At 41.1% G+C, this 22,801-nt stretch overlaps 1 protein-coding gene across 2 annotated transcripts in view; it reads left to right on the top strand.

Annotated features, from left to right (window-relative positions):
* Nucleotides 1–22,801, top strand: part of NMNAT3 (nicotinamide nucleotide adenylyltransferase 3) — a 134,841-nt gene that overhangs the window by 100,960 nt on the left and 11,080 nt on the right. For both annotated transcript variants that reach the window (XM_061167707.1, XM_061167708.1), the window contains exons 3-4: nucleotides 4,574–4,757; nucleotides 18,033–18,115. In XM_061167707.1, the coding sequence (XP_061023690.1) occupies nucleotides 4,574–4,757; nucleotides 18,033–18,115 (267 nt within the window). The remainder of the gene's footprint in view (nucleotides 1–4,573; nucleotides 4,758–18,032; nucleotides 18,116–22,801) is intronic.

The following is a 22,801-nucleotide window of genomic DNA, read 5'->3' as shown; positions in this document are numbered from 1 at the left end:
TCTTGTCTTTTTGACAATAGCCATTCTGACAGGCATGAGGTGATATCTCATTGTGGTTTTGATTTGCATTTCCCTGATGTTTAGTTATGTTGAGCTTCTTTTCATGTGCCTAATGGTCTTCTGTATGTCTTCTTAAGAAAAATGTCCACTCACCTCCTCTGCTCATTTTTAAGTTGGGATTTTGTTGTTATTGTTGTTCTTGTTGTTGTGTGTGTTCTTTATATATTTTGGACATTAAACATCTCTTTTAAAATAGCATATTTGTCATGACAGACCAGGCTAGGCTGAAGAAACAAACCTCACAAGTTGAGGAGCTTAATACACTAAATAAGGTTTATCTCTCTCATCAGATAAATCCCATGTAGGTTCAGAAGATCTGCAGGATAGTTTCCTCCCAAGCTCAGGGAGGAATCCCTGTGTCTCAGGGATTCTGGTAGGTCCCATAGACTTTGCTATCTTAATAGTAGCTTTCAGATTCACTATGAAGAGCTGGAGGGTCATGCAAGGGTTTTTATGGCCAAGTCTACATGGTGCATACATCAATTCTACCCACATCCCATGAGTCAGTCGCTTCAGTTATCTCCAATTCTGCGACCCTTTGGAGTATAGCCCACCAGGCTCCTCTGTCCATGGGATTCTCCAGGCAAGAATACTTAAGTGGGCTGCCATGCCCTCCTCTAGGGGATCTTCCCTACCTAGAGATCAAACCCACTCTCCTGCATCTCCTGCATTGCAGACAGATTCTTTACCAGCTGAGCCACCAGGGACTATAACTCAGTCAAATCACAAAAACCCAACCTAATTTCAAGAGAAACAGAAATATTAGCTTCCTATAAGCCCTGAAAGAGGAAAAATAAAAGTGGGTCCTAATGAACATATGGTATGTTCTCTGCCACACGTGAAAAAGGATATCCACAGAAAACTTATAGCAAACATCATATGTAATAACAAAGCTTGGAACTTTTTCCTCTGGTAGTGGGCATAATACAGGATACCTGCTAATACCATTTCTATTCAGCATAATACTAGAGGTCTTAATGCAACAAGAAAAATAAAGTGTTAAAGAATTGAAAATGAAACAGTAAAATTCTTGGTATTTTGGACATAGAAGATTAAGACTCTGAAGGTAAACTATTAGAATTAATGAGAGAGTTTTGCACGCGTACCAGATACACATTCAAGATATCTAAATCAGTTATATTTCTGCATATCAACAAGGAGAAAAAGTATTTTAGAAGTATCATTTATAGTAGCATCAAAAAATATCAAGAATCTAGAAATAAATCTTACAAAAGATATGTTAAGTGCTGTACAAGAAAAATTGTAAGACTTTGTTTAGAAATATTTAGGAAGACCTAAACAAATGGAAAGATATGCCATGCTCATGTAATAGAAGGCTCAATATTATAAAAAGGTCATTTCTCCCTAAGTTGAATTATAGATTTGATCCAATTCCTATCAAATTTCAGCAGGTTTTGGGGGCTGTTTCATCTTTGTGGAACTTAACAAATGCTGTCTAAAATTTATGTGGAAAGTGCAGAGTCAAGAATTGCTGAAATACTCTAGAAGAAGAACAAGTTAGGAAGATTTACTTAATCACATTAAGAAGTGTACTGAAGCTCTATTAAACAAGGCAGTGTGACGTTGTCTAGGGACAGTAAATAGTAAATAGAACCACAGAACATAACAGAGCGGAGAAAGCAGCTGGTACACAGATGGACACCAGGAATCCCACGTGGTGTCACTGCACAGCAGGGGGGTGGAGGGTCTTTTTGGTAAGTGATGCTGGAGTCATTGACTATCCAAATGGAAAATACTTCTAATAGGACACCCGTCATGCGCAAAGACACCAATGTGAAAAACAAAACTATAACACTTTATGAGATAATACAGGAAAATACCTTTATAACACAAAATGCACTAGCCATAAAGGAAAAAAACCTAACAACCCAACTATGTAAAAATTCAGGACATTGGTTTTCAAAGGATCCCACAAAGAGAACGATAAGACAAGTGAGAGAAGTTATTTAGGACATGTATAACCAGCCAACAAAAGGCCAATATTTGAAATAGTTGAAGAACTTTACAAATCAATGATAAAAAGGCAGAAACCTGAAATAAAGGCAAAAGATTTAAACAGGCACTTCACAAAAAATTAAGCTTGAATGCTTAATAGTATATAAGAATAAATGCTCAGGCTCATTGGTAAGCAGAAAAAGGAACATTAAAATCACAATGAGCCATAACTATACATCCATCAGATGGGAAAATCCTGACAATAACCCTGTATGGTTATTTGCTCGATGGTGTGGAGCAAATGAAACGCTCATACACTGCTGATTGGAGAGTAAATATCTATAACTGCTTTAGAAGATTGTTTGGCATTATCTAGTAAAGCTGCAAATACATCTACCCAATGGTTTAGCAGTTTCACTCTTAGGAAGGGTACATATCCTAAGAAATATATGCTTGTGCACACAGGGAGACTTGTGCAAGCATTTTCATAGCAGCATTGTTGGTAATTGTCTAAAGCCAGAATCAAATGAACTCTGTCAACAATAAGATAGATCAATTATTTGGTATATAATCATGCAATAGAGTATTATGTAGCAATAAAACTGGTTGGACTACATGAATTTTATTAACAAAATGAAAAAGGCTTATTGAAAGAACAATTCAGTATGATTCCATTTTTTTTTAAAGTTTCAAAAGCAGGCAAAAATCTTTGTTTTTTCAGGTTGCAAAAATACATGATAAAGTTATAAAGGAAAGCAAGAGAACTATGAAAAAGTGAGAATTGTTGTTGTTCTTGTTGAGTCGCTCAGTTGTGTCCGACTCTGTGACCCCGTGGACTGCAGCATGCTGGTTTTCCCTGTCCTTCACCATCTCCCAGAGTTTGCTTAAACTCATGTCCATTGAGTCGATGACACCATCCTACCATTTCATTCTCTGTCATCCCTTCTCCTCCTGCCCTCAGTCTTTCCCAGCATCAGGGGCTTTTCCAGTGAGTCAGCTCTTCGTATCGGGTGCTTGTGTGCCCAGGGAGAAAAGTGAGAATAGTGATTAGCTTTCATCAGAGTGTGGGGGTGGTGATAAGGGACTTCCATATCTTAACCTGGGTGAGGATTAGAACAGGATGTACTTTTTTTTTTTTCATTTATTTTTATTAGTTGGAGGCCAATTACTTTACAATATTGTAGTGGTTTTTGTCATACATTGACATGAATCAGCCATGGATTTGCATGTATTTCCCATCCCGATCCCCCCTCCCACCTCCCTCTCTACCCGATCCCTCTGGGTCTTCCCAGTGCACCAGGCCTGAGCACTTGTCTCATGCATCCAGCCTGGGCTGGTGATCTGTTTCACCCTAGATAATATACATGTTTCGATGCTGTTCTCTCAAAACAACCCACCCTCGCCTTCTCCCACAGAGTCCAAAAGTCTGTTCTGTACATCTGTGTCTCTTTTTCTGTTTTGCATATAGGGTTATCATTACCATCTTTCTAAATTCCATATATATGCATTAGTATACTGTATTGGTCTTTATCTTTCTGGCTTACTTCACTCTGTATAATGGGCTCCAGTTTCATCCATCTCATTAGAACTGATTCAAATGAATTCTTTTTAATGGCTGTTATAACTCTTTGTAAAACTGTATTTTTTCATGCTCTTTTACGTGCACGTTTAAATCTTATAATACAATTTTTAACATATCATGTACTAAGTTAAAATATTAACTCCCCTCATAGATATTACATTTCATCCTTCCCACAAGATGCTGCCAAGCAGGTATTATCCCATTTTACAGAAAGGAAAACTGAAGCTCAATTGACTCAGCATTTTATTCTTTCAAATATCTTGGTAACTTGCCTAAGGCTTCCTAGCGAGTGATGGAACTAGAGCTCCCACCTGAGTCCTGTTCAGAGTCTCTCTGAGCCCCATTCATGCTCTTTCCATGACGGTTCCCTATAGCTTCTACAGTTCACTGCAGCTCTAAACCTGGGCTGCCCTGTTCTGTCGCCGAGCCACACAGCATTGTTCATAGATGGCCCACGTCATTGCCAAGGTAGGTCTTCCCTCCCTTAGCAGCACAGTCCTCCAAAGCCAGTGGTGGCCCTGTGCAGTCAGTTTGCATCCCCCCACCCACCCACCTGGTCCAGGGGACATGTCATTCCTTTGTCTTTGATCCACAGAATCTCCTATTTGAGCTAAGCAGCCCTGTGTAGCTGTTTTCCCATACGTGATTAGAAGAGGCCCACACAGGGGGAGTCATTGTATTCCCCCAATGTGTTCTGACCCTAAGTGTCCACAGTGCCACCTGGGAGCCTTGCCTCAGCCAGACCCTCCCAGCCCCCTCTCAGCTACTCCAGGGCATAGAAGACTCTGGAGAAGAGGCACATGATGCCTAAGGTAGCACCTTGACCTGACCCAAGGGAGCTAACCTGCCCAGCAGAGAATTCCAGTGTTTGTTCCAACTCAGGATGAGGCCCCGAGATTTTTAGTGCCTGCCTGAATTCCAGCGGCCAGGTGGCAAGCCCCTGTACCAGCAACACCTCTGCTCTCCCCTGCCTAGGCAGGTACCAGGTGATCGGGGGTATCATCTCTCCTGTCAATGACAACTATGGGAAGAAAGACCTTGTGGCTGCCCGGCACCGTGTGGCCATGGCCCGGCTGGCCCTGCAGACGTCTGACTGGATCCGGGTGGACTCCTGGGAGAGCGAGCAGGCGCAGTGGATGGAGACAATCAAGGTGCTGAGGTAACAGTGGGCATGCGCTCGTGGGATGGGCAAGGGCCACGATTGTGTCCGCAGAGCCCGCAGGGTGGGAGGCACAGATGGAGGGTTGAGTGGGGCTTCAGCCAGATCTTCGAACCCAGGTCATGCAAGTGTTTATCCTTAGAGCAACAGAGACCGACAGGTTCACCTTCTCAGAGAGGCCCTGAGTAAACAAATCACAAACCACTACCCTTCAGGGTACTGTTTGTGGAAAACCCCAGTCTCAATTCAGAAGGCTGAAGCATCCAGGGTCCAGGGCTCCCACTCAGTAGCTGTGTGACATTAGACACATGATAACTTCTCCAGGACACATTTCTCACATGCAGAATGGGGACAGTATAACCTAACAAGGATCACAAAAATGTAAATCATTTTTCTGACCCAGAACCACAGAAGCATACACGGTAAATGAGACCTTGTATTATTGTCATCATCCACTAGGTTGAAAACTGTATCTACATAATGGGCCATCTTTTCTAATTGTACAAATTCTGGGTTCTCTAAATCTGGACTTTAAAAAGAGCTATGAATCTAGAGATAGTTACACAGGATTTTTTTTTCTTTTAGAATTGCTGTTAGTGTTCAGCATAAGTAATGGAGCTGTTTGAAAGCCCCAGCAGGCCCTGTATATGAGGACAGTCAGTACCTGACTTGTGTCTGGGAAACCTTCCTGGGAGTTTGCTAGGGAAGCAGGAAACCCCACCTGTCCTGCCTGTCAGAGGGGACTGTGAGGCGGGCCTGCCTGTCACTGACGACAGCCAGCTCGGCTGGAAGAGACTACAGACTGTGGGCTGTGTCTTTTATTCATAAGGAAGCACTAGACTTGTCAGCGAATAGACACAAGGGGCCAGGTTGAATAATTGGCAGGCCTGCCCATAATTTGGTTTTTACTTTTTACTTCTCTTGAAAGTCACTTGGGGGAAAAAATGTTTACCTTTAGAAGAAAAAAAGGTAAACATTTAGTTTCCATATCCTGTTCTTATTACATACCCTTTGCTGGAGAAAGAACCAGCTAGAAGTATTCAGTTACAGTGCTTCTTCAATATCTGTTGCCAAATTGAAGGAGAGCAAATATGAAATAATTGTTAGATCTATGCTCTTTTTTTTAACATAAGGAATAAATTTACACCTAGATCATCCTTTTAGAATAAACAATGTAGTCAACTCTCCTTTATCTAGGCTAACAGAGGGGAGTAGAAACAAATCAGATGATCCAACAAATCATTTAACTTTAGTGTGTAGTCAGAAACAAAGAGACACTGTCCTCCTCCACCCTATGAGAGGCGCTGTGGCCTCAGGCCCAGATCTTTGAGCCAAATTACTAGTGAAGTGACTTGAGGTAAGTGAGACAGGCTCTCTCTTCAACTAGTAAGATAGGGATGACATCATCTACTTCACTGGGATACTGTGTACATTAAATGAGGTGATGCAGGAAAACACCTGGCTTATGTGCTGTGCTTAGTCACTCAGTCCTGTCCGACACTTTGTGACCCTATGGACCATAGCCCACCAGGCTCATCTGTCCATGGAGATTTGCTAAGCAAGAATACTGGAGTGGGTTGCCATGCCCTTCTGCAGGGGATTGTCCTAACCCAGAGATCAAACCCAGGTCTCCTGAATTGCAGGCGGACTCTACCAGCTTAGCTACCAGGGAAGTGCCCACCTGGTTTATAATAGGTGTTTAATAATGTTAGGGGCTTCCCTGATAGCTTAGTTGGTAAAGAATCTGCCTGCAATTCCACTTCTGTTGATAAGGAATACCTTCCCTGCATCCCTAACTGGCCCATAGTTTATTCTCATAACAGATAAGCCATTCATGGATAAATAGGATTTGACCACAGTACCACATATTAATATCCTGCTACAAAATGCAGGCCTAAGATTTACAGGATGCATTCTTTTTCTCCTTTTACTGTATCCTTTAGACAGATGCTTCTCAGCCCTGGCTGCACACCGAATCACCAAGAGAGCTTTCAAAAACACAGAAGCCTGAGTCTTACCCCAGAGACTGGGATGTCATTGGTCTGGGATAGGGTATCAGGATTGTTAAGAACTCCCTAGTGATTCTAATGTGTGGCCAGGGTTGAGGCCCACAGTCTCAGTCACCAAGTGTGTGAATCATGTTTTATGATTAATACCGGGATCAATCCAAACCAGTGGTCCCAATCCTGGCTGTAGGACTCACCTGGGACGCTTTTTTTAAATGCTCAACCTCTCCTACCCAAGCTTATGATTTTTCTAGGGTAATAGGCAGGGTCTAGGCATGGATATTTTAAAGGTTCACAAATGATTTATTTTGTGCAGCCAAGGTTGAGAATCCACTGATAAAGGCAGCACTGTTTTATCAACCAGTTAAGAGTCTTTTCAGTATTTGGAGTGGCCTTCATTAGAAATTTTGTTTAATTACTAATGTTTTCCTAAGATTATCAAAAACATTTTTTAAGTGTGAAACTCTGGTTGAAATTGTAAAGTAAGGTGATTCTAGAAGCATGGTACAATGCCCTAGAATGCTCACACCCTTTTGCTCCATTTAGTATCCTCTTGGTAGTTCAGATGGTAAAGACTCTGTTTGCAATGCATCAGACCCGGGTTCAGTTCATGGGTTGGGAAGATCCCCTGGAGAAGGAAATGGCTACCCACTCCAGTATTCTTGCCTGATAAGTCCCATGGACAGAGGAGCCTGGTGAGCTACAGTCCATGGGGTCGCAAAGCGTCAGACACAACTGAGCGACTAACACTTACTTGGTGGAGTCAACAGGGAATCTACATCATGGCGACGGTGACATACATCACCATGAAGTCAGTTCACTGTAGGGTTTCTTTTTTTTTTTTTTTTTTTGAGAAGCTGAAATGTTTAATCAGCTCTTACTGTTCAATCAGTTCTTATTGCTTCTTTTTTTTTTAATTTTTTTATTAGTTGGAGGCTAATTACTTCACAACATTTCAGTGGGTTTTGTCATACATTGATATGAATCAGCCATGGATTTACATGTCTTCCCCATCCCAATCCCCGCTCCCACCTCCCTCTCCACCCGATTCCTCTCGAAACATCCCACCCTCGCCTTCTCCCACAGAGTTCAAAAGTCTGTTCTGTATTTCTGTGTCTCTTTTTCTGTTTTGCATATAGGGTTATTGTTACCATCTTTCTAAATTCCATATATATGTGTTAGTATGCTGTAATGTTCTTTGTCTTTCTGGCTTACTTCACTCTGTATAAGGGGCTCCAGCTTCATCCATCTCATTAGAACTGATTCAAATGAATTCTTTTTAATGGCTGAGTAATATTCCATGGTGTATATGTACCACAGCTTCCTTATCCATTCATCTGCTGATGGGCATCTAGGTTGCTTCCATGTCCTGGCTATTATAAACAGTGCTGCAATGAACATTGGGGTGCACGTGTCTCTTTCAGATCTGGTTTCCTCAGTGTGTATGCCCAGAAGTGGGATTGCTGGGTCATATGGCAGTTCTATTTCCAGTTTTTTAAGGAATCTCCACACTGTTTTCCATAGCGGCTGTACTAGTTTGCATTCCCACCAACAGTGTAAGAGGGTTCCCTTTTCTCCACACCCTCTCCAGCATTTATTGCTTGTAGACTTTTGGATAGCAGCCATCCTGACTGGCGTGTAATGGTACCTCACTGTGGTTTTGATTTGCATTTCTCTAATAATGAGTGATGTTGAGCATCTTTTCATGTGTTTGTTAGCCATCTGTATGTCTTCTTTGGAGAAATGTCTATTTAGTTCTTTGGCCCATTTTTTGATTGGGTCATTTATTTTTATGGAATTGAGCTTCAGGAGTTGCTTGTATATTTTTGAGATTAATCCTTTGTCTGTTTCTTCATTTGCTATTATTTTCTCCCAATCTGAGGGCTGTCTTTTCACCTTACTTATAGTTTCCTTTGTAGTGCAAAAGCTTTTAAGTTTCATTAGGTCCCATTTGTTTAGTTTTGCTTTTATTTCCAATATTCTGGGAGGTGGGTCATAGAGGATCTTGCTGTGATTTATGTCGGAGAGTGTTGTGCCTATGTTCTCCTCTGGGAGTTTTATAGTTTCTGGTCTTACATTTAGACCTTTAATCCATTTTGAGTTTATTTTTGTGTATGGTGTTAGAAAGTGTTCTAGTTTCATTCTTTTACAAGTGGTTGACCAGTTTTCCCAGCACCACTTGTTAAAGAGGTTGTCTTTTTTCCATTGTATATCCTTGCCTCCTTTGTCGAAGATAAGGTGTCCATAGGTTCGTGGATTTATCTCTGGGCTTTCTATTCTGTTCCATTGATCTATATTTCTGTCTTTGTGCCAGTACCATACTGTCTTCTTGACTGTGGCTTTGTAGTAGAGCCTGAAGTCAGGCAGGTTGATTCCTCCAGTTCCATTCTTCTTTCTCAAGATTACTTTGGCTATTCGAGGTTTTTGGTATTTCCATACAAATTGTGAAATTCTTTGGTCTAATTCTGTGAAAACTACCATTGGTAGCTTGATAGGGATTGCATTGAATCTATATAGACTGCTTTGGGTAGAATAGCCATTTTGACAATATTAATTCTTCCAATCCATGAACACGGTATGTTTATCCATCTGTTTGTGTCCTCTTTGATTTCTTTCATCAGTGTTTTATAGTTTTCTATGTATAGGTCTTTTGTTTCTTTAGGTAGATATACTCCTAAGTATTTTATTCTTTTTGTTGCAATGGTGAATGGTATTGTTTCCTTAATTTCTCTTTCTGTTTTTTCATTGTTAGTATATAGGAATGCAAGGGATTTCTGTGTGTTAATTTTATATCCTGCAACTTTACTATATTCATTGATTAGCTCTAGTAATTTTCTGGTAGAGTCTTTAGGGTTTTCTATGTAGAGGATCATGTCATCTGCAAACAGTGAGAGTTTCACTTCTTCTTTTCCTATCTGGATTCCTTTTACTTCTTTTTCTGCTCTGATTGCTGTGGCCAAAACTTCCAACACTATGTTGAATAGTAGTGGTGAGAGTGGGCACCCTTGTCTTGTTCCTGATTTCAGGGGAAATGCTTTCAATTTTTCACCATTGAGGGTGATGCTTGCTGTGGGTTTGTCATATATAGCTTTTATTATGTTGAGGTCTGTTCCTTCTATTCCTGCTTTTTGGAGAGTTTTAATCATAAATGAGTGTTGAATTTTGTCAAAGGCTTTCTCTGCATCTATTGAGATAATCATATGGTTTTTATCTTTCAATTTGTTAATGTGGTGTATTACATTGATTGATTTGCGGATATTGAAGAATCCTTGCATTCCTGGGATAGAGCCCACTTGGTCGTGGTGTATGATTTTTTTAATATGTTGTTGGATTCTGTTTGCCAGAATTTTGTTAAGGATTTTTGCATCTATGTTCATTAGTGATATTGGCCTGTAGTTTTCTTTTTTTGTGGCATCTTTGTCTGGTTTTGGAATTAGGGTGATGGTGGCCTCACAGAATGAGTTTGGAAGTGTACCTTCTTCTGCAATTTTCTGGAAGAGTTTGAGTAAGATAGGTGTTAGCTCTTCTCTAAATTTTTGGTAGAATTCAGCTGTGAAGCCATCTGGTCCTGGGCTTTTGTTTGCTGGAAGATTTTTGATTACAGTTTCGATTTCCTTGCCTGTGATGGGTCTGTTAAGATCTTCTATTTCTTCCTGGTTCAGTTTTGGAAAGTTATACTTTTCTAAGAATTTGTCCATTTCATCCAAGTTGTCCATTTTATTGGCATAGAGCTGCTGGTAGTAGTCTCTTATGATCCTTTGTATTTCAGTGTTGTCTGTTGTCATCTCTCCATTTTCATTTCTAATTTTGCTAATTTGGTTCTTCTCTCTTTGTTTCTTAATGAGTCTTACTAATGGTTTGTCAATTTTGTTTATTTTTTCAAAAAACCAGCTTTAGCTTTGTTGATTTTTGCTATGGTCTCTTTAGTTTCTATTGCATTTATTTCTGCCTTAATTTTTAAGATTTCCTTCCTTCTGCTAACCCTGGGGTTCTTCATTTCTTCCTTCTCTAATTGCTTTAGGTGTAGAGTTATGTTATTTATTTGGCTTTTTTCTTGTTTCTTGATGTAAGCCTGTAATGCTATGAACCTTCCCCTTAGCACTGCTTTTACAGTGTCCCATAGGTTTTGGGTTGTTGTGTTTTCATTTTCATTCGTTTCTATACATATTTTGACTTCTTTTTTGATTTCTTCTATGATTTGTTGGTTATTCAGAAGCGTGTTATTTAGCCTCCATGTGTTTGAATTTTTAACAATTTTTTTCCTGTAATTGAGATCTAATCTTACTGCACTTTGGTCAGAAAAGATGACTGGAATGATTTCAATTTTTTTGAATTTTCCAAGACCAGATTTATGGCCCAGGATGTGATCTATTCTGGAGAAGGTTCTGTGTGCACTTGAGAAAAAGGTGAAGTTGATTGTTTTGGGGTGAAATGTCCTATAGATATCAATTAGGTCTAGCTGGTCCATTGTGTCATTTAAAGTTTGTGCTTCCTTGTTAATTTTCTGTTTAGTTGATCTATCCATAGTTGTGAGTGGGGTATTAAAGTCTCCCACTATTATTGTGTTACTATTAATTTCCTCTTTCATACTCGTTAGTGTTTGCCGTATATATTGTGGTGCTCCTATGTTGGCTGCATATATATTTATAATTGTTATATCTTCTTCTTGGATTGATCCTTTGATCATTATGTAGTGTCCTTCTTTGTCTCTTTTCACAGTCTTTATTTGAAAGTCTCTTTTATCTGATATGAGTATTGCGACTCCTGCTTTCTTTTGGTCTCTGCTTGCATGAAATATTTTTTTCCAGCCCTTCACTTTTAGTCTGTATGTGTCTCTTGTTTTGAGGTGGGTCTCTTGTAGACAGCATATATAGGGGTCTTGTTTTTGTATCCATTCAGCCAATCTTTTTCTTTTGGTCGGGGCATTCAACCCATTTACATTTAAGGTAATTATTGATAGGTGTGGTCCTGTTGCCATTTACTTTGTTGTTTTGGGTTCACGTTTATACAACCTTTCTGCATTTCCTGTCTAGAGAAGATCCTTTAGCATTTGTTGAAGAGCTGGTTTGGTGGTGCTGAATTCTCTCAGCTTTTGCTTATCTGTAAAGTTTTTGAATTCTCCTTCATATCTGAATGAGATCCTTGCTGGATACAGTAATCTAGGTTGTAGGTTATTCTCTTTCATTACTTTCAGAACGTCCTGCCATTCCCTTCTGGCCTGGAGGGTTTCTATTGATAGATCAGCTGTTATCCTTATGGGACTCCCTTTGTGTGTTATTTGTTGTTTCTCCCTTGCTGCTTTTAATATTTGTTCTTTGTGTTTGATCTTTGTTAATTTGATTAATATGTGTCTTGGGGTGTTTTGCCTTGGGTTAATCCTGTTTGGGACTCTCTGGGTTTCTTGGACTTGGGTGGCTATTTCCTTCCCCATTTTAGGGAAGTTTTCAGCTATTATCTCCTCGAGTATTTTCTCATGGCCTTTCTTTTGGTCTTCTTCTTCTGGGACTCCTATGATTCGAATGTTGGGGGCGTTTCACATTGTCCCAGAGGTCCCTGAGGTTGTCCTCATTTCTTTTGATCCTTTTTTCTTTTTTCCTCTCTGCTTCATTTATTTCCACCATTTTATCTTCTACCTCACTTATCCTATCTTCTGCCTCCATTATTCTACTCTTGGTTCCCTCCAAAGTGTTTTTGATCATTTATTGCATTGTTCATTTTTAATTGACTCTTTTTTATTTCTTCTAGGTCTTTATTAAACATTTCTTGTATCTTTTCAATCTTTGTCTCCAGGCTATTTATCTGTAACTCCATTTTGTTTTCAAGATTTTGGATCATTTTTATTATCATTATTCTAAATTCTTTTTCAGGTAGATTCCCTATCTCCTCCTCTTTTGTTTGACTTGGTGGGCATTTTTCATGTTCCTTTGCCTGTTGGGTATTTCTTTGCCTTTTCATCTTGTTTAGATTGCTGTGTCTGGAGTGGGCTTTCTGTATTCTGGAGGTCTGTGGTTCCTTTTTATTGTGGAGGATTTATCCAGTGGGTGGGGTTAGACGATTGGCTTGTCAAGGTTTCCTGGTTAGGGAAGCTTGTGTCAGTGTTCTGGTGCGTGGAACTGGATTTCTTCTCTCTGCAGTGCAATGGAGTCCCCAGTAATGAGTTTTGAGATGGGTCTATGTGTTAGGTGTGACCTTGGGCAGCCTGTATGTTGACGTTCAGGGCTATGTTCCTGCGTTGCTGGAGAATTTGCGTGGTATGTCTTGCTCTGAAACTTACTGGCTCTTGGGTGGTGGTTGGTTTCAGTGTAGGTATGGAGGCTTTTGGATGGTCACTTATTACTTAAAGTTCCATGTAGTCAGGAGTTTTCTGGTGTTCTTAGGTTTGGGGCTTAAATTTCCTGCCTCTGGATTTCAGTTTTATTCTTCCTGTAGTCTCAGGACTTCTCCAACTATACAGCACTGATAATAAAACTTCTAGGTTAATGGCGAAAAGATTCTCCCCCGTTAGGGACACCCAGAGAGGTTCACAGAGTTACATGAAGAGGAGAAAAGGGAGGAGGGAGATAGAGATGAGCAGGAGGAGAAAAAGGGGGACTCAAGAGGAGAGAGACAGATCTACGCAGCTGTCTGTTCCCAGAGTGTTCTCTGTATCTCAGACACCTACAAAGATTCACAGAATTGGATTGGGAAGAGAAGGGGAAAGGAGGAAATAGAGGTGTCCTGAGGTAGAAAACAGAGAGTCAAGATTGGGAGAGAATAATCTTCGCTTTAAAAATAGGGCTTCTCTTCCTTTTTTTTTTTTTTTTTTTTTTTGTAAGGTTATAGTGTATTGAAAATGAAAATTAAGGAGTAGTAGAGGAGTACTAGAGGACTTTAAAAGAAATAAGAGAAAAAGAAAAATAGAAAAAAGAAGAGAAAAAGGAAAGAAAAAAAAGAAAGAGAAAAAAAATTTTTTTTTCCTAATTAAAAAAAATCATAAAAATCTATGAAAATGAAAGTGAAGGAGTAATGGGGGAGTACTAGGGAATTTTAAAGGAAAATAAAAGAGAAAAAATAAAAAAGAAAAAATAAAAAAAGAAAAAAAAATTTTTTTTTTCTTCCTTACTTAGGAAAAAAAAACAAGAAAAGTAAAAATATATCTAGGAATTTCTCTGGAGCTTTTGCGGTCAGTGTGGGTTCGGCTCAGTTTCAGATAGCTCCTCGTTCCAGCTTACACTTCTTGATATCTATAGGGCCCTTCCGGTGTAGTCCGTGTTTTCTACAGGGATTTTAATCTGTTGCACCAGTCCCTTCTGAAGCAGTTCCCTTTGTTTATTTGGCTTCTGTTTGCCGGTCTCTTCAGAGCCTCGTTTCTGCCCTGACACAGGCGGGCGGAGGTGGACTCTTATTCAGGTAGCTAGTTCCGTTGCTCTGCGGGGAGGGGCTGGCACTGCGGGGCGGGGCTGGCGCTGCCGGGAGGGGCTGACGCTGCTTTCTCCGTCTGCGCTGCTCAGGCTCCCGGCTGTTCTATATGGAGCGCGCCCTGCGCTGCGAGAGGTTCCAGCCCTCCGGTGTTCCACAAAAGCGCGGAAGGAAAAGCTGCGCCTGCTCTCTGTGCCTTCCCCGTCAGAGCGGTCCAGGCAGCCAGGGGCTTGGTGGGCGCACTCTCCCCAGGTGTGGCGCGCTCCCTCCCTTCCGCGGACCCAGTCTCAGTTTCCGCTGGCGCCAGTCGGGTGCGCGCGCCTTCTGCCCTCCGCGTCCCCAGCCCCAGTACCCGCCCGCGCCGGTCGGGTGCCTGCGCCCTGTGTCTCGCCGCGACCTTCCCCTACCCCCTGCCTCCTGCCTCCGGCGGGGCTGGGCCGGTCCGCAGCCTGCGAGCTCTTCTCTGGACTTTCTCGGTCCCTTTGTTCTGCCAACGGCCGGCAGTGTGTTCCGGCCGGTTAATTTTCTCTCTCTCTTTTGGTCTCCCACAGTTCAAGTTGGCAACTCACAGAAGCTCCCTCCGATTGTCCTCAGGGCACTCAGGCCCGGACCCTACCCCAAGCAATGCCGCCTAAGACTCCCTTCCCGGGACGGATCTCCGTCCTCAGCTCTTTTGTCTCACTTTTTATCTTTATATTTTGTCCTACCTCCTTTCGAAGACAATGGGCTGCTTTTCTGGGCGCCTGATGACCTCAGCTAGCGATCAGAAGTTGTTTTGTGAAGTTTGTTATGCATTCAGTTATTCTTTTGATGAATTTGTGGGAGAGAAAGTGGTCTCCCCGTCCTACTCCTCCGCCATCTTGGCTCCTCCACTGTAGGGTTTATTGACTGTTTTTCTCCTTCTCAAGTTGCTTATCTTTATTCTACATTTTTAAAAGCTGGGTCAGCTTTCATGCTTTTAGAGCACTTGATAGCTTATTTCACTTGCCCTTTCCCCATGCTAGGCAGGCCTTGGTCATGATGCCGTATGATGTGGTCCAGCAGCAGCAGCTCATGTGCCCCTTGGCAAATGTGAGCCTGTGTTGTCCTCATCCTACAGATGAGGAAACTGAGGCTCAGAGAGGCTAAGTTAACTAAGTTGCACAACAGATAAGCAAGTGGTGGAACCCCAATCTGTTGGACTCTGAAGCCATACATATGGCCATCTTAAAAACCAGTGATCTACAGTGGGGAACACCACGTGGCTGACTCTGTTTCTGCCATAGTGACCCTCTGATCAGGCTTACCTGGAGACCAGGGGCTGCTGAGGACACAAAGAATATGCCTTCAGGGTCAGTCATCAGGCCCAAGGCTGGACACACCAGGGTACCCCTCAGGCAAGCAACAAGAGGAAGCAATGACCCCCCACCCCACAAAGGCAGAGTGGAGGTCTGTGAGAAAGATGCATTTGGCACTGAAAGTAACCTTTTGCACACCAGAGTTCAGAGTTCCAGCTACAGTTCAATGTAGGGTCAACTTGAACCAGGGGCTTCAAGGCCAGTAAAAATAAAATGATAATACCAGCTTTTACTGATCACCTACTATGTGTGCCAAACATAATAACTAGGCAGCTCAGCAACTCTCAGAAGTAGATGAGTTTGGCCCCATTTCACAGATGAGGAAACAGGTTCTGAAAGAGTCAACAACATATTCAAAGTCCTACAGTGAGAAAGTAAAGATGGCACCCAAACCTGTTTCCATCTGATGTGAAATTCCAGACTAATCTGGGAGTGAATCCTCAAGAGGTGACGCTTTCTAAAACTGAAGCAGTAAGACAATAATGGAGGGACTTTCCTGATGGTCCAGTGGTCAACACTCCATGCTTCCAATGCAGATTCACTCCCTGGTTGGGGAACTAAGATCCTACATGCCATGTGGCATGGCCAAGAAAATATTTTAAAAATAAAATTTAAAAACAGAAACTGCATGGAATGAGATCTATAATGCCACACTGTTTATGTCAATTAAAATATATGCCTACAAAAGTAAAATAAAAAAATAAAAACTGCAAATTTATATTTTAAAAAGACAATAATGGAAGCACAGATGAGTCCAGCAAGGCCCTAAGAAGACTCAGGTGAGTCTCTGAGACCATCAGGAAGGACTTTGGACCTGAATTAAATGTATTTATTTATCTCCCTTCCATCTTTCCTGAATTCAGCTGACTTTAGGTAAGCAGTTTCCTAGGTACCAAGAATATACGGATAAATTAAATGAGTTCCTGTTCACAATCGGGGGGGGGGGGGGGGGGGCGTGGGGAGAAAGACTGAGAGTAAGGCTGTTAATAACAGCTCGTGTTGATTGGGCACTTTTCTGTGGATGGGCTGTGCTAAGCTCTTTAATTCAGCCTCATCATAGCTCTCTGAGGTGGATACTGTCATTGTCCCCAATTCTACAGATGAGGAAAGTGGAGGCAGATTGCTTAAGACACCCAAGAAGATTCCAGCGCTACTATTTGGAACCAGTATACCAGCCCAGGCAGTCTCATTCTAGAACTTAACTTCTACACTGCACCTTCTCCTAACAATGAGCATCAGCCTCTTCCCCAGACAGGGAGAAGCCCTTGCTCTTTCATGGTCTTGTGATACTCAGTGTAGACAAGGCCACCATTAACTTTCCTGACGTAATAACAGAGGTCAGCGAGGCTCTGAGAGTGTTTATGACTCACCCAGCAGCGTACAAGCAGGAGAGCCTACACTTGAACCCAGCCACTCTTACTGAAAACACCTGCTTCTCCCACCAGGCAATTTTCCCCAAACACAGCTCCAGTCAATGCAAAATATAGTAGGTGGGAGACGGAAGATCAGATTGACACAAGACTTAGTGCTTACCCGTGTTTGATTAAAAAGAAGGCACAGGTATCTTGATTTTTCAGAAGAGAGATTGCTAAAAGAACCTGGCCTACCAAATGGGTGTAAGTCTAATCACATCCAAACTGCTATCATATAATGAGATTTGCTCTGCACTCTACACCCCTCAGTGGACTTTGCACATCTACTCCTTTCATCTTCATAACCACGCTTGGGAGACAGGCACTGTCATCATTCCTCATTTTGCACGTGCTGAGACAGAAACACCCACCCAGGGTCCTACTGCTGACTCGTGGGAGAGACTGGATTCAACCCAGGCAGTCAAGCTCCAAACCAGGCTCTGAGCCATCACCCAGTCAGGTTCTAAAGTGCTAGCTTATGATCCGAGCAAGCCTCTGTTTTGAGAGGCAGCGATGGGCCATGCACTGTGCCAGCGCTTGAAAGTGTTAGTCGCTCACTTGTGTTCCACTCTTTGTGACCCCGTAGACTGTAGCCAGCCAGGCTCCTCTGTCCAGGGAATTTTCCAGGGGATCTTCCCAACCCAGGAATCAAATTTGGGTCTCCTGCATTGCGAGTGGACTCTCTACCTGCTTACTGTGTGGTAACTTACTTACCTTCACAGAAGTCTAAAAACTAGGTATATTATCCCAGCTTTTTACAACTGAAAATTTGTACTCGGAACTCAGGTCTGATTCTAATAGCCCAAGTCCTTAATCCCTATTCAGCTTTTATAAAAAGTGAGCTACTGAAAGAAAATACTTTAAAGAGTAGAAATCTGCTTGTTTTCTTCTTTCAACTGGGGCTCATAGAAGGCAGTCTTGGATAGGGTGGTCTGTGAGCACGCAGATATATCACCTGGTACAAGGCCTGGCACACAGTAGGCCCTCAGTACATATTTGTGGAATGAGCTACCTTAAATGGACAAAGGCAGAATGAGACTTGAAATCAGAGGCCCCCCTGGGTGGTGTGGGGGGACTGTAGGCCACGTGGATGCACCCTGAGCCCATATGCTTACCCCACAGGCATCATCACAGCGAACTGCTCAGATCTCTGCCCCTGATGGAAGACCCAGACCAAGGCAGTGCCAGCGCCCCCGCCTCCGCAGGTAGGTGCTAACCCTCTGCTCTATCGGGGGTGCGGAACATGGGAGGTGGGGTGAAATGTCAGGGTTTCAGGTGAGAACCCATGTGAGCCACAGCCCCTGGGCACAGGTAAGAGTTTTTGAGGCCTGCTTGGGGTGACACTTTCCATGTTGAAAAATCAGGTTAAACAGTCTGCCACTATCCCTTGTAAATTGTTGTTTGATAAAGTGGAATTTCCTGCCCCAAAGGAGGTTACCTACCTTGTGACTTCTGCTTGTGACCTGGATTACAGCCAGCACTAAGCAGGGATCAATTTCTGGGAGCTGCTGAGCTAGTTTGAGAGCCTTAGCCTTTCTGTATACAAAAGGCGCCATTATATCCCTTAGCCTAGCATTGGATAGCAGCGTTACTCAAGTGTTTTACTTGGAAGAGGAAACCTATTTCTTTTTTCATTTATTTTTATTAGTTGGAGGCTAATTACTTTACAATATTGTAGTGGGTTTTGTCATACATTGACATTATTCAGCCATGGAGTTACATGTATTCCCCATCCTCATCCCCCCTCCGACCTCCCTCTCTACCTGATGCCTCTGGGTCTTCCCAGTGCACCAGGCCCGAGCACTTGTCTCATGCACCGAACCTGGGCTGGTGATCTGTTTCACCATAGATAATATACATGTTTCGATGCTGTTCTCCCAAAACATCCCACCCTCACCTTTTCCCAGAGAGTCCAAAAGTCTGCTCTGTACATCTGTTTCTCTTTTTCTGTTTTGCATGTAGGGTTATCATTACCATCTTTCTAAATTCCATATATATGTGTTAGTATGCTGTAATGTTCTTTATCTTTCTGGCTTACTTCATTCTGTATAATGGGCTCCAGTTTCATCCATCTCATTAGAACTGATTCAAATGAATTCTTTTTAATGGCCGAGTAATATTCCATGGTGTATATGTACCATAGCTTCCTTATCCATTCATCTGCTGATGGGCATCTAGGTTGCTTCCATGTCCTGGCTATTATAAACAGTGCTGCAATGAACATTGGGGTGCACGTGTCTCTTTCAGATCTGGTTTCCTCAGTGTGTATGCCCAGAAGTGGGATTGCTGGGTCATATGGCAGTTCTATTTCCAGTTTTTTAAGGAATCTCCACACTGTTCTCCATAGCGGCTGTACTAGTTTGCATTCCCACCAACAGTGCAAGAGTGTTCCCTTTTCTCCACACCCTCTTCAGCATTTATTGCTTGTAGACTTTTGGATAGCATCCATCCTGACTGGTGTGTAATGGTACCTCATTGTGGTTTTGATTTGCATTTCTCTGATAATGAGTGATGTTGAGCATCTTTTCATGTGTTTGTTAGCCATCTGTATGTCTCCTTTGGAGAAATGTCTGTTTAGTTCTTTGGCCCATTATTTGATTGGGTCATTTATTTTCCTGGAATTGAGCTGCAGGAGTTGCTTGTATATTTTTGAGATTAATACTTTGTCTGTTGCTTCGTTTGCTATTATTTTCTCCCAATCTGAGGGCTGTCTTTTCACCTTGCTTATAGTTTCCTTTGTTGTGCAAAAGCTTTTAAGTTTCATTAGGTCCCATTTCTTTATTTTTGCTTTTGTTTCTAATATTCTGGGAGGTGGGTCATAGAGGATCCTGCTGTGATTTATGTCAGAGAGTGTTTTGCCTATGTTCTCCTCTAGGAGTTTTATAGTTTCTGGTCTTACATTTAAATCTTTAATCCATTTTGAGTTTATTTTTGTGTATGGTGTTAGAAAGTGTTCTAGCTTCAGTCTTTTACAAGTGGTTGACCAGTTTTCCCAGCACCACTTGTTAAAGAGGTTGTCTTTTTTCCATTGTATATCCTTGCCCCCTTTGTCGAAGATAAGGTGTCCATAGGTTCGTGGATTTATCTCTGGGCTTTCTATTCTGTTCCATTGATCTATATTTCTGTCTTTGTGCCAGTACCATACTGTCTTCTTGACTGTGGCTTTGTAGTAGAGCCTGAAGTCAGGCAGGTTGATTCCTCCAGTTCCATTCTTCTTTCTCAAGATTACTGTTTTTGGTATTTCCATACAAATTGTGAAATTATTTGTTCTAGCTCTGTGAAAAATACCGTTGGTAGCTTTTAGGGATTGCATTGAACCTATAGATTGCCTTGGGTAGTATAGCCATTTTGACAATATTGATTCTTCCAATCCATGAACACGGTATGTTTATCCATCTGTTTGTGTCCTCTTTGATTTCTTTCGTCAGTGTTTTATAGTTTTCTATGTATAGGTCTTTTGTTTCTTTAGGTAGATATACTCCTAAGTATTTTATTCTTTTTGTTGCAATGGTGAATAGTATTGTTTCCTTAGTTTGTCTTTCTGTTTTCTCATTGTTAGTGTATAGGAATGCAAGGGATTTCTGTGTGTTAATTTTATATCCTGCAACTTTACTATATTCATTGATTAGCTCTAGTAATTTTCTGGTAGAGTCTTTAGGGTTTTCTATGTAGAGGATCATGTCATCTGCAAACAGTGAGAGTTTCACTTCTTCTTTTCCTATCTGGATTCCTTTTACTTCTTTTTCTGCTCTGATTGCTGTGGCCAAAACTATGTTGAATAGTAGTGGTGAGAGTGGGCACCCTTGTCTTGTTCCTGATTTCAGGGGAAATGCTTTCAGTTTTTCACCATTGAGGGTAATGTTTGTTGTGGGTTTGTCATATATAGCTTTTATTATGTTGAGGTGTGTTCCTTCTATTCCTGCTTTTTGGAGAGTTTTAATCATAAATGAGTGTTGAATTTTGTCAAAGGCTTTCTCTGCATCTATTGAGATAATCATATGGTTTTTATCTTTCAATTTGTTAATGTGGTGTATTACACTGATTGATTTCTGGATATTAAAGGATCCTTGCATTCCTGGGATAAAGCCCACTTGGTCATGGTGTATGATCTTTTTAATATGTTGTTGGATTCTGTTTGCTAGAATTTTGTTACGGATTTTTGCATCTATGTTCATCAGTGATACTGGCCTGTAGTTTTCTTTTTTTGTGGCATCTTTGTCTGGTTTTGGAATTAGGGTGATGGTGGCCTCACAGAATGAGTTTGGAAGTGTACCTTCTTCTGCAATTTTCTGGAAGAGTTTGAGTAAGATAGGTGTTAGCTCTTCTCTAAATTTTTGGTAGAATTCAGCTGTGAAGCCATGTGGTCCTGGGCTTTTGTTTGCTGGAAGATTTCTGATTACAGTTTTGATTTCCTTGCTTGTGATGGGTCTGTTAAGATCTTCTATTTCTTCCTGGTTCAGTTTTGGAAAGTTATACTTTTCTAAGAACTTGTCCATTTTATTGGTATAGAGCTGCTGGTAGTAGTCTCTTATGATCCTTTGTATTTCATTGTTGTCTGTTGTGATCTCTCCATTTTCATTGCTAATTTTGTTAATTTGGTTCTTCTCCCTTTGTTTCTTAATGATTCTTGCTAATGGTTTGTCAATTTTGTTTATTTTTTCAAAAAACCAGCTTTTAGCTTTGTTGATTTTTGCTATGGTCTCTTCAGTTTCTTTTGCATTTATTTCTGCCCTAATTTTTAAGATTTCTTGCCTTCTACTAACCCTGGGGTTCTTCATTTCTTCCTTCTCTAGTTGTTTTAGGTGTAGAGTTAGGTTATTTATTTGACTTTTTACTTGTTTCTTGAGGTAGGCCTGTAATGCTATGAACCTTCCCCTTAGCACTGCTTTTACAGTGTCCCATAGGTTTTGGGTTGTTGTGTTTTCATTTTCATTCATTTCTATGCATATTTTGATTTATTTTTTGATTTCTTCTATGATTTGTTGGTTATTCAGAAGTGTGTTATTTAGCCTCCATATGTTTGAATTTTTAACAATTTTTTTCCTGTAATTGAGATCTAATCTTACTGCACTGTGGTCAGAAAAGATGACTGGAATGATTTCAGTTTTTTTGAATTTACCAAGACTAGATTTATGGCCCAGGATGTGATCTATTCTGGAGAAGGTTCTGTGTGCACTTGAGAGAAAGGTGAAGTTGATTGTTTTGGGGTGAAATGTCCTATAGATATCAATTAGGTTTAGCTGGTCCATTGTGTCATTTAAAGTTTGTGTTTTCCTTGTTAATTTTCTGTTTAGTTGATCTATCCATAGTTGTGAGTGGGGTATTAAAGTCTCCCACTATTATTGTGTTACTATTAATTTCCTCTTTCATACTCGTTAGCATTTGCCTTACATATTGCGGTGCTCCTATGTTGGCTGCATATATATTTATAATTGTTATAACTTCTTCTTGGATTGATCCTTTGATCATTATGTACTGTCCTTCTTCATCTCTTTTCACAACCTTTATTTGAAAGTCTATTTTATCTGATATGAGTATTGCAACTCCTGCTTTCTTTTGGTCTCTGCTTGCATGAAATATTTTTTTTCCAGCCCTTCACTTTCAGTCTGTATGTGTCTCTCGTTTTGAGGTGGGTCTCTTGTAGACAGCATATATAGGGGTCTTGTTTTTGTATCCATTCAGCCAGTCTTTGTCTTTTGGTTGGGGCATTCAACCCATTTACATTTAAGGTAATTATTGATAGGTATGGTCCCGTTGCCATTTACTTTGTTGTTTTGGGTTCGCGTTTATACAACCTTTCTGCATTTCCTGTCTAGAGAAGATCCTTTAGCATTTGTTGAAGAGCTGGTTTGGTGGTGCTGAATTCTCTCAGCTTTTGCTTATCTGTAAAG

This window comes from Dama dama, chromosome 19 (assembly GCF_033118175.1).
Source record: "Dama dama isolate Ldn47 chromosome 19, ASM3311817v1, whole genome shotgun sequence".
Lineage (NCBI taxonomy): Eukaryota > Metazoa > Chordata > Mammalia > Artiodactyla > Cervidae > Dama > Dama dama.
The sequence above is the reverse complement of the archived record's forward strand: the minus strand, read 5'-3'. Positions and strand labels throughout refer to the sequence as shown.